The sequence below is a fragment of the Zophobas morio genome, unplaced genomic scaffold (assembly GCF_036711695.1).
Source record: "Zophobas morio isolate AGI-343-1 ecotype UQ-CSIRO unplaced genomic scaffold, CSIRO_AGI_Zmor_V1 ptg000029l, whole genome shotgun sequence".
Taxonomy (NCBI): domain Eukaryota; kingdom Metazoa; phylum Arthropoda; class Insecta; order Coleoptera; family Tenebrionidae; genus Zophobas; species Zophobas morio.
The window spans coordinates 7,025,644-7,037,985 of NW_026972134.1; the positions used below are offsets into that span (position 1 = coordinate 7,025,644).

The following is a 12,342-nucleotide window of genomic DNA, read 5'->3' on the forward strand; positions in this document are numbered from 1 at the left end:
ATATTAAATGATCCACAACCCAAAAATTGTTTGAAATTAAATATTATCATCATACTCGATGGGTAAGTGACACCATCCTTTCGTGAAACACGTTAAAAAGGTCTTGTTACTTTTTACAACAAATAAATAAATTAAGGCGTGTCTCATTTTGTGCTTGCATCTCATTTAAGTAATTTATTATTATTACAGGTAACTTTCTCAAGAATGAAACATGCGATTCAAGTAAGTGAAAATGTAAAACTGTGTGCTGTTTCATAATACTTAGATACTTTAACTGACAAAAACAAATACGAAAATAATCGTAGTAAAGATAAAAATTTTATCAATTTCTACGAAAATACGAAAATAAAAAGGAAATTATAAAAACTCTTATTTATTTAGATGCTTTTTTGTACATTTGTATAATGTGTAAATAAAGGTAGTCAAAAAGTTTGCAGATTATTACTATTATTATTTATCTATAATTCAACAATTTTCGTGACCCACTCTACTTTAAAAACATTTCCATTTTATATATTATACCATATATTATTACGTAGAACTGTAAAAAGCGGAAAACAATTCCAAGAAAAGCAATCAAACAAATGGCAAATAAAATGCAGCACTCACACTCTTCGGAAATTCCAAAACAACTCTATCACTTTTATCATGTACAGCCAGATGCACACGTGTTTGGATAGTTGCCTAGATCCTCATCAAAACATTCCTTCCCATACGACAGCCGTTACGCCTACTTTCAATAAAGAGCGCGCGAATACGCAGTAGTTGTAGCAAACGTCTTCGCGAAAGACGCGAGATTTGAAATCATGTGTTGTCAAACAGACTTATCAAAGAACAATTAAAATAAAAGAGAAGAAAACAATAACACATATTCGTGTGTGTGTGACTTCGATAATGGGCTCGAAATGTTTGTTTTGTGTTAATTTATCCTTATTTCTACTTTCACTTTTCGGTAAGTGCACAGTGTAGATATTTAAAATCGAATCTTGTCCGCAGGTTTATTACTCCTCATAATTATGTCATTCGTACACGAAACGTAGTAAGGCATTTTTCTGTTTTAATTATCTCTTGTATTTAAAGTGTCAATATTAAAGTTCGTCGATTATCGCTACATATCCCTTTAACCGTTGCTGGTGATTCCCTTTTTGTCAACATACTGTGCAAATATAGTATAATCTCACTAATCCGGCACTATTAAAAACCGGAGGGTGCCGGATTATTGGAATGTTCGGATTACTGGATTATAGTGAAAAAATCATAGGTAATGAATAAAATAAAGGATTTCAAGTGTCATGTGTTTGCGTTTATTTGACATTTTAACTACAGGCAGGTGTAAAGGGGTGAGGGAGGCGTAGGCGGAGGCTGCCGGATTATTGAACATGCATTGTTTTCATAGAAAAAATCGTCTGGGATTTTTTTTGCCATACGACAACCACTTTATTCTCGACCAATTTACAGCTGACTGATCCTCATTTTTTTCATTTTTTATCAGTGTTGGTGAAAATTTCTTTTTAGTCCATAGAATCAGTAAAATTCAGTTCCACAGCACAGCGTAACATAGAGGTTGTTTTGTGCCAGCAGTACGTACACAACTGATCGGGTGTAAATATATCCATTTTCATTCCTCTCCATTCAGTAGTAGTATATTACATGGACTACCGGATTCCATTTTCGAATGTTCTGATTCCATGTATTTTTGGTGACTACTATTATTTGAGTTCATTTTTTCTTTATCAGTTTCCTTATGCTTCCTTATTAAATGTAAAATATATTGCAGATCAGCTCTCGATTCTTAACTGGAAGTTGTAAACTGAATACAGAATCTTTCCTGAGCCATAATTAAATTCGATTGCGAAGATATTCTTAAAATCGTTCCAAAAAGGCTAGAGTGAGGATAATTTCTTTCATAACAGCTTCTGTAATAGTACTAATAGTGTAAAGCAACAACTGGTATTGGAGCTTACATAGATATAGTAGCCGTACATAGAGTTCCCACAAATTGAAAACATTCTGCTAAAAAAATGTAAGCTTTCTTGAAAAACTAAAAGTATTTCTTTGCAAAATTAAAGAACATTTTCAAAATATAAGCTTTTCGTTAATAAATAGCATTCTTTACTTGCAAAAATTAAAAAAAAAGACAGAATCCAAATGTTGTAATAAAAATTATTAATCGATGACTATGCATATAAAAATTTAATTCAAAAACCACTTATAATTCTTCCATTTCCTTCTCATCTATGATGAATTGCCCATTTTCGCTTTTGATCATCTTTCCCAATGACCTGTAATGATCTTGGTATTCTATAGCTTTTTTAATCTTTTTGGCAGTTTTCTGAGAAATCTTGGCTGACTCTTTCCTTAATCAAGTCTATCACAGCACGATCAAATTTTGTCTTCATATTTTTTCGTCGAATTCGTTTCTTTAACTGCGCCCACAAAAGCTCAATTGGATTGAAAATGCAATAGTATGCAGGTAATCTCAGGACCGTATGATGATAATTTCTTGATATTGTTTCTACTACAAATTCCGTTTCAATTGTTCTTCTGAACTTCCAGAAATTCTGCCTTGGTATAAGATTCATCAAAATACAAATCCTGTTGCTTTAAAAAATTCTTCAAAAATCTCAGAATCCATGTTTTATGGTAGTCTACATTGCAGTCTTCCATTTTCTTTCCGTGTAATTTTAATCCATTGTGAACCCAACCATCGCTAGTCTCACAATGCAAAATTACTAAACGGTTTCCCAATGGGCATGGCAGTGATTTGACATCTACTTAAACCATCTGACCACCCTTTTTTGGCGGTATCCTGAGTATCAAACCAAGTTTCATCTAGATAATAAAGTGGTCGATTTTCAGAGCGAAATATCTGTATTTTTTCTAATTACTTACCACAGTCGCCAATTAACAATTCTTCGGCTTTCCGTAACTGCCGTTCGCTTAATAATTTATCTGGAACTTAAATCCCAGCTTTTTCAACCATCTTCTTAATGTATTTTTCTTTTACATAAAACTCAATTTCCAACAATTGTTTGCTGATGGTCTCTATCGTTTGGATTTCATTTTTGCTATAGCTTTGATAGACTCTATCTCTTAGTAATTTTCCCGTGGCCGGATTCAATTCCTTACTCTTTCCAGCATCACCCTCTTTTTCTTTTGACAGCTTCTTCTCTCACTAGTTTTGTTTCTCATAGTTGAATATGGAATTCCAGTTAAATGTGCTTCTAATTTTAACACACTTGTGACTCCAAAAAAATCTGTTTGGCCTGTTCGTTTATAGTCACTGTCATTATCACTATCACTACATATATCACTGTCATTGTCACTCTCACTACATATATCATTCACTGTCATCGTCATCTTTTTTGTTTTCACCACTTGCATGGTGTTGCAAATGGGTTTTCCCAAGGGCGAAAGATTTTTATTCTTCAAACATCTTCACCTGATGCTCATAAAAAAACAACACTTAACCACAAAGCAATTCAACAGAAATTATCGCAACAATTAATACACATAAAACTAATAAATAATAAAATTCACAACACTTAAAAATAACAACACTCACTACACGACACTTGATCGAATAAAACACAAACACATTTAAGTTTACCTCTCTGCTTCTGGAAACTGGATGCAACTGCGTTTTTTTTTATAGAATGAATAGTATGTGTTTGTAAGGTTTATTATATATTTACTGTTTATAAAATGAATGCAATTTTACTAGTGTTATTGGCGAAACTGGGCCCAGAAATTGAACAGATTAGATTTACAACGGGAAAGTCGGAATGTATGCGTAAAAACTATTTTCTAAATTAATTAAATACTATTTGAAAAATAGACTTAAAAAATTGTATGAAGGTTAATTTGAACTTGAAAATAACTTGTCGTAATTTCCTAAAAATTGTTGTTAGTTTTTAATAAAAAGAAAAAATCTGTTAGCAAAAAAACTGTAGGTATTTACGACAAAGTTATTTTACATGTTACACAAACAAAAAAAAACACGAAAACGTTTTTTAATCAATAAATATAAAAAATGATTAAAAACGGAGCTTTGTTCACTGTAGACAAGTTGTGGTATGGTATACTCATCGTTGCGGAGGTAGGTGGAGCGAAAAGCCTAGTGATCTTAGCAACAAACACGGCTATAAATTAGTCCACGTGGACTATTTGTTTCCTGTCATATTTTAGTTTGCCTGAACCAACTGTGGCGCACCAAACGTTTATTATATTGTCTTGCCAGTTTAAAGTGCTTTTTATGATAGGTCCATTGTCTCGACGTTGATGATCGAGACAATGGAGTAAATCCCTAGACATAAATAAGAAAGTGGTCAGTTTCTTGCAGGGCCGTACTTTGTTATTCAACTCATATTGTCCGTCGTGGGGTAACAATGAGGTGATAATGTTTATTATCTTCTCATAAAAAGCACTTTAAACTTGGAGTACAATACTTGTTGAAATAGATTTTCAAACTTCCATCCGCTCGCTCCGTTTGAGTCGGTTTTATTTTATTTTTATTCGCAAATTCCGACTCTATGTACGATTACTATATATATCTATGCAAGCCACAATAACACGCTTTAGTACTTCTGGTATTTTTATTTATTTCTTCGTTCTTTCTCTGTAGTGGACTTTTCCTTCCACGTTTATCCTTTTCTATCTTACTACTGTGATTTAATTTTCCAATAGCAGTCTTAATACCTCTAATATAAATCAAGGTTTCAAAAATACATTTTTGGGAAATTTAATATAATTCGATTGGTCTTTCTGAAACCGAAAACACGTTTCTTTATTGATATAAGTGTTGAAACTACTCTCAACATCTTGTTTGTTATATTCTTCCAAAAAAAAGACAAATACCAATGTATAGTATTTATAGTATTTAATTTTTTTGTTATATTTGACTATTGTTACGAGTTTACCCTTTTGTTCCACAATAATTTTAAATAAAACTTCTCAGTTACAAATTAACTCAAAAGCGATCATAATTTAAAATAATTAAATTACTTAATTTATCAAAAAGTTTTCTTTATTTTCTATGAAAATTGACGTTAATTTAAAACTTCTAGGGAGTATGTTCTGTGGCATTGGTAATTATTTAGCCTAATTTGAGTAGTACCACATGATCCAAGGAATACAACTAAGCTTATCCTGTTTCTATCTAATATGTTAGTCTGAATATCAGGTCTCTATCTATCATGCGCTACGTATGCAGTGGCGTAACTACCGGTGTTCCACGTGTTCGGCGGAACACGGGCCCGCTGCTTCAAGGGGCCCGGTCCGGTCACACGAACATTTTTTTATTACATTTTTTTTTATATTATTGCCCAAATTACATCCTGAAATAAAAAATTCGAAAATGTGCTGTAATCCCAGGATCGATGGTTGATTGCTATTTACGAATTTTTTGCTGCAAAGGGCGGCATCTCAATATCATAGACTCAATAAACTCGGGTTTTAGCGACCGGCACCGGCGGTCGAAAATGCAGCAGCATCTGTTTGTAATAAACCTGTCGCAGTGTCGCAATCCCATTGTAGCAAATCTAACACCCCATGTAGTAAATTACCAATCTTTATCCGACAAAAGTATGACTAATTTATGATGCAAGACAAAATACTTAAATTTTGTCCTCAGTTCTACAGTGAAACTTCATGCTGTAGTAAAACGTGAAAAAAAAATCAGTTTCAGTTGTGTTTTATGAAAATTTTCGTATTTTCAAAACTATTTTAATTTTGTACTTGTGGTGCTTTTTTGGAATAATAAAATATATCTGACGTATGTTACAACTAATTTTTTAAGTAGAAAAAAAAAACTGGACTGGGAAATTATTACAGAATGACCTACCTGTACTAGTGTCACTGAAATTATCACAGCATGTTTCACTTTTCTTACAATACCTCTTTCGGTGGTTTCAGCGGAAAGATCTTTTTCGAAATTAAAAATGACTAAAAATTTTTTAAGAAACAATGAGCCAATGCAGATTATCTTCATTGAATCTCTCAAATGGAAATCAAATTGCTAGAAGCTTAGATGTGTCAAATTTTGTATCAACTTGTGCCCATTGAAAAGCAAGAAGAAAACAATTTTGAGATTAAAAAAAAATTGGCATTTTATCTATACTTCTATACTTACTTATATTATAAAGTTGAAGAGTTTGTTTGGTTGAAACGCCAATCTCAGAAACTACTGGTTTGAATTCAAAAAATCTTTTTGTGTTGGAAAGTCCGTTTATCGAGGAAGGTTATAGGCTATATAACATCACCCCATGATTAATAGGAGCGGAGCAGCAATGGAAAATATCGGAAAAAAGGGAAAATTATTCGTCCTTTGACAGCTTCCGTTGCTTACGCTGCTTATTAAACGGTTAAAGTAACATAAAAATCATGTATGATGGAATTGTTCCCTTCTAAAAGTTCTAAAAAAAAGTCCCCGACAGCATACGTCAATCTTTTAAGGTCGACTCAGTATAACCTTTTTTATGGTAATGAATTTTTTTCTAAAATAATCTAATATAAAATTCTGGTGTCACAGTGTTTGTAAACAATCTCCTCCGAAACGCCTTGACAGATTTTTATGAAATTTTTTGTGTATATTCGGTAAGTCTAATAAACTACTTTTTAAACCCCTAAGTGATAAGGGTGACCCACCAAACTTTTTTTATTTTTTAGACATTTTTTATTTTTATTTGTTTAAGATTTGGCATCAAAAAATACATATAACCCTAAATTTTGACCCTTCTACCACCAACCCCCATTTTTTAATAACGATATGGTATCTTTGCTTTCATCCACAGATGCGCAATAGGGTTGCAAGATGGCCATTGAATATAATCATTGTCGTACGATAAATTTTTATGTATTTATTTTAATTTAATTTTTTATTTAACCATGTACCAAAATATTCACTAGAAATGCCAAAACAACGTTTGGCGGGTCGGCTAGTTTCTAATATTGTATATATTTTAATTATATGTCTTCAGGTAATTATTGTATTTTATTTTTTTAATTCAATGTTTCAGGTAGAATGATTTTAATAAAACGTTAGCGCTAATTGCAATCTACTCATTCTTTACTCATTATACTCGTATTTTTAAATATTTTTATTTCGCTGTTCATTAGGGGCCCCACAGTGTTGTAGAACACAGGCCCGCAGTTTGATTGTTACGCCACTGTACGTATGGTGATCACAGCTTTCGTTTATGAGAAAATTTTGGGGTCATACGGTATAAGCTAGTGTTCTTTAAACATATTCTGAGTTGGTTAATATATGGTACACACTCTTATTAAGCAAAAAAATTGAAGTACTTAATTTAAGTTTAAATAAATATGTATGTTAATCCATTACAAAATTTTATGATGACGTCATCAACATTCTAGCAAGAACACGTATATCAATTTCAATAGTGTAATACTAACAGTACTATATTCTTAAAAATCTTCTGAAAAATCCGATGCCTCATTCTTGATTTAATCAATATATAATAACCAATTCTAAATAAGGTATCAATCACAACAGTCATAAACATAAATATTTGCACTGAAACAAACATGTTTTTCTAAGAAATCAGAAAAGGAAGGTTATTTGATAACTTGCCTTTTTTTTAATGCAAAAAAAAATCTTAACATATTGTAATTATAGAAAAGACGACAAAAAAAATGGTTCAAGATTATTTACACTATCAGTAAAGAAATAAATATTGAATAATAAAAATTATAATGACAAATAAATTGAAACCACATTCATAAACCATAACCACAGGAATATGTTATTTTATAAAATTTTTATAGCATGCACAAATTGTTGGTACGGACGATTAGACAAATTTCGGTTAGTGTTTTACCAACTACACGAAACTCTTAACATATTGAGAATACTCGATCCAGTAGTTTCGGAGATTATCTGTCTAATAAAAATCAATACCGACCACAAGGAGATGACACTCGGGGGGTCATGAAACGTCACCTGATGGACCCTACTATAATGTTTCCTTCGCTTACTTACCCTTGGGAAGTAAAAAGCCTATATTTATAAATTATAATAATTAGTTTGCCATAACGGGTGTCTGGAAAATGGGGGATTAACTCTTCAGTGCGTTATATCCGAAGGTTTCAGGAGTCCTAAAACAATAATAAAAAAATTCTTTGTGATGTAGAATATGAAAATAAATTGTCAACACTGCACGCACTTAATGCGTGAATACGGCTTACTCAAATGTTTCCAAATTTTGATCAATTTTTGTAAAAGTTAATCATCACTACTTGCTACGATAAAACTGATTTTAGCAAATGACATACCTTCTAAGAGAAGACAAGGCGGGTGGGCGGGGCTAGTACATCCGAAGATAAAACTGATTTTGGCAAATGACATACCCTCTAAGAAAAGAGGGGCGGGTAGGCGGGGCCAAATCTCATGGGCTCTTAAAATAATACAGCATGGATACTCAAGAGTCACCCGAATTAAAAAAAAAAAAACGCTGGGGCACGCAAGACTTTTTCAAATTCATAAAAAATAGAACACTAAAAGCTCAAAAGATTTGTTCAAGTTCATCCAGCAACAAAACACCAGATTTCTTTAAATTCTGTGTACCTAAATAATATAATGATCAGTGGCGTTACTATGAAAATTTTAAATAGGGGCTACTATTGAATTAGTGGTGTTAGACCTATTTACATAATACACTGACCGGTAAAAGAAACCGTCCACCTCAAAAATTTCGCAAAACCACTTTAAAAATTATTAATTTAAATAGTGATCGTTATTTTATTAAAGAACCATTCACTATTGACACAATTGACCGGTTTTTTTGCCGGTCAGTGTATAACTGTATAATAAACAAAATATCCAAGATAATTATTTTTTATCTCGAAATTTGTCAGTTAAATAGTTTTAACATACACTCAAGGAATTTTGGACAACGAAACTGTTACTCTTTATTTTTTTCAATTTTTTAATTTGGATTTTCAACCAAATCCCTCATTGCATGGCTTTTGCAGGACCATTTTGTTCTTTGTTTTTTCTGGTTTCTTCTTTACCTTTTCTGATATAGATTTTCAGACGGTAAACTATCATCCTTGCAGTAAATTTTGTTTTGCTGTTTGGAAATTGTATTGAGTGATAAATCGAATTTTTCCTAATTTCTTTCTTCATGACTTCCAAAACATTACCAGTGCAAAAATTATTATTCTTTCAATAATCTCACAAATTACAAAATATTTGCTATACTAAAATTGCTATTTGGAAAATTCTCTAAAGCGTAATGTAAAGCACCAGTTTCATATTCTTTTAATGCCACAAATTTTGCATAATTTTCATTACAATTCTGCTTAGAGACCAAAGCAACAATACTTTTTTTTTCAAAAATTCTGATTTTTTATCAAGTTTTTAACAACGTGACGTGTCCAATTGTACAAAGCATTTTTTCTCTCAAAGAAAGTTCTTTTTTCTTCAAATTCCACTTTCTAGATAAAGATAAATTTTCTTTTCCTTTAGGAACATCGTTTTCTTTTCTGTTATTATTTTTAATATAACTCAAAAAACCAACTAAAGGTGTTGTTTTGTCGGTTTTGTAACTTGAGTTATTTGAAACGTCCAAATATTGAGAAACTGATAAAAGTTTCAAGTCATATTTAAATTGAATGGCCGAATTTGGAAAAATACATTTGCTAAACAATCTTGAGAAAATCTCGATGATAATGAACGAGTTTTTTTTTATTCAAAAACAAGTTTTGCAGGTATAAAATTTACGTTGTAGTCAGGCACGTAACCAAGGGGGAGCACAGGCCACTCCAGCAAAACCCTGTGCCACCCCTGGTGCCCCCTTAAATTAATTTTAAATTTTAAAAGTAAAGCAAATTCGAAATTTCAGATCAACAGTAAATTTTAGCTATGAGTAAGTAATCTTATGTTCTTATCTTGTAATATAACTCTCTAAGTAAAATGATACTGCTGTGCAGCAATTAGCCTATAAAACTGATATGCCAATTCATTTCTGGTAAGATTTTATTAATTTTATATTGACTACTAGCTAAGTTTTTTTTTAATTGCTTTTTGAATTGTTGTTATATCATAATAAATACTATATGTATTTCTAGTACATAAACATACCTACATACAAAAAGGAAACATTTCCGTACAGTAAAGTCACTAACGCACTAACGTGAAAATCTTGATTATTGCATCTCTCAATATTAAAAGTAAATACCTGTCAATATCAACTGTTTGCACCCCATTAAATTTATATGCTGGTTGTGATCCAAGTAAAATCTTGATTTATACTAATGAAGACTTTTTTTAAAGGCCCCCTTATTTGAAATTAGTGCCCGGGCTGGGCCCCTCCAAAATAAAGGGCTGGTTACGTGCCTGGTTGTAGTCATTATAACACCTGTTTGAATAGGCTTCCAAACTGCTTTTCCAAATTTGTCAGGAACGACTTTTAAGTTTAAAAATAACTTAATGAACTCTTAAAGGAATTCTATAGTTTTCCGATAGATAGCCATATTAAACTTGCTCAAGGCCAAAATAGTTGATCTAGAACTAATCAACTGGAACCACCTATGTACAACATCAATAAAAGCGGTCTAGGACAATTTGGCGCGGCCGACTTGGCGCGAGACATTTTATTAATATATTAATATTATATTAATATTAATATTATTATTGTACATTGGCTAACAGGTTTTTTAAAACCCAATTACAAGCCAAGTTAAAACATGTATATTGATTTCATCAGTTTAAGCACAATTGCAGCTATACTACTGCAAGTCCCAGTTAGGTGAGCTCAGATAATAATTATAAAATACAATAAGTACCATTATGTATACTCTTAAAATGTAATGAAACCATGAATAATTTTCTATTAGGTAGCAGTGTTGGTGTTTAACCTCTTTGTATTGTCATTTATGAAAACATCTTTTTAATTGATTCAGCTTGCAGTTAAAAATATCAACATCTTTCTCAACGCTGCAGTAGCTTAGTATCATCTGATTTAGAGGCGAAAACATAAGCATATTAGTTCTAGCACGAAGTGGCTGAAAAATATGATGATACCGGCAGTTGATTCTAGGTGTATGTAGAGAAATTTGATTCAAAATATATTTACATTCAACTATATTTTGTATTATTTTAAATAAAATTACCGATGCTTGCATGGATCTTCTGATAGAAAGACTTTGTAAAGCGAAACGAGATAGTAGCAGGTCCTGTGGAAAGTTACGAATAGGATAAAAACCATCTACGAAGAATGCACAAAACTTTGAATCTTTTCAAGATCTGAACAAAATATTTTATAGCATGGAGACCAGATTGTAGATGCATATTCAATTTTACTGCGAACAAAGGCGATATAGAGTGTCATGATTGTGGAGGTGTCATTAAATGATTTGGAGTTACGAATAACGAAACCTAGACATTTATACGCATCATCTGAAATTTTTCTTATATGACATGAAAACGATAATTTAGCGTCAAATGTTACCCCAAGATCATTGACGACATTAGGTCTATTCAAGATAACATCATCTATGCTACAGTGATAATTTACTTTGTATTCATTTCTAGTAAATGACATAACATAACACTTAGTTTTATTAATATTCAAATGGTTTAGGGTACTCCAATTTAATATATTTTGTAAGTCCTGCTGTAACATTGAACAATCAGATGTATTTTTTATTTCATGGTAAATCTTAAGGTCATCAGCATACAACAGATGTTTAGTATAAAGTGTTTCCGTGATGTCATTTATATATAAAACAAAGAGGAGAGGTCCAAGAACTGACCCTTGTGGTACACCAGATGATTGGGTAAATGTGTAAGAGGTAAAACCCCTATAATTCACATATGTAGACCTATTAGATAAATAGGAATTTAGTAAAAGAATAAAAGAATCTGAGAATCCAAAACATTCAAGTTTATCAAGGAGCAATGTGTGATTAATACTATCAAACGCCCTGGAGAAATCCAGATATATAACGTCCACCTGATTACCTCTATCAAGGCATTCGGATATATATTGAGTTTTAGATAAAAGGTTTGTGACTGTAGATCTTTTATAAATGAATCCATGCTGATGTTCGGATATAATTTTGTTAATATGGAACGCTATTAAGTCTGATATGATAAATTCAAATATTTTGGCAAAATTACACATTATAGAGATTGGTCTATAGTTCTCAACCAAACATTTGTCACCTTTTTTGAAAACGGGGCATATACGTGTCAATTTAAATATATCTGGATAGCTACATGTGTTTATTATTAAATTGAAAATCTTACACAATGGTTTGGCAAAAATATATGCACAATCCTTAATCATAAATGCAGGTATAAAGTCTGGTTCAGCTGTC

At 31.7% G+C, this 12,342-nt stretch overlaps 1 protein-coding gene across 3 annotated transcripts in view; it reads left to right on the forward strand.

The window, feature by feature from the left end:
- The first annotated feature begins 755 nt into the window (after positions 1 to 755).
- LOC135137440 (vascular endothelial growth factor receptor 1-like) overlaps positions 756 to 12,342 on the forward strand; it is a 48,539-nt gene continuing 36,952 nt past the window's right edge. For all 3 annotated transcript variants that reach the window (XM_064067090.1, XM_064067091.1, XM_064067092.1), the window contains exon 1: positions 756 to 952. In XM_064067090.1, coding sequence (XP_063923160.1) covers positions 895 to 952 — 58 coding nt within the window. In that variant the 5' untranslated portion in view covers positions 756 to 894. The remainder of the gene's footprint in view (positions 953 to 12,342) is intronic.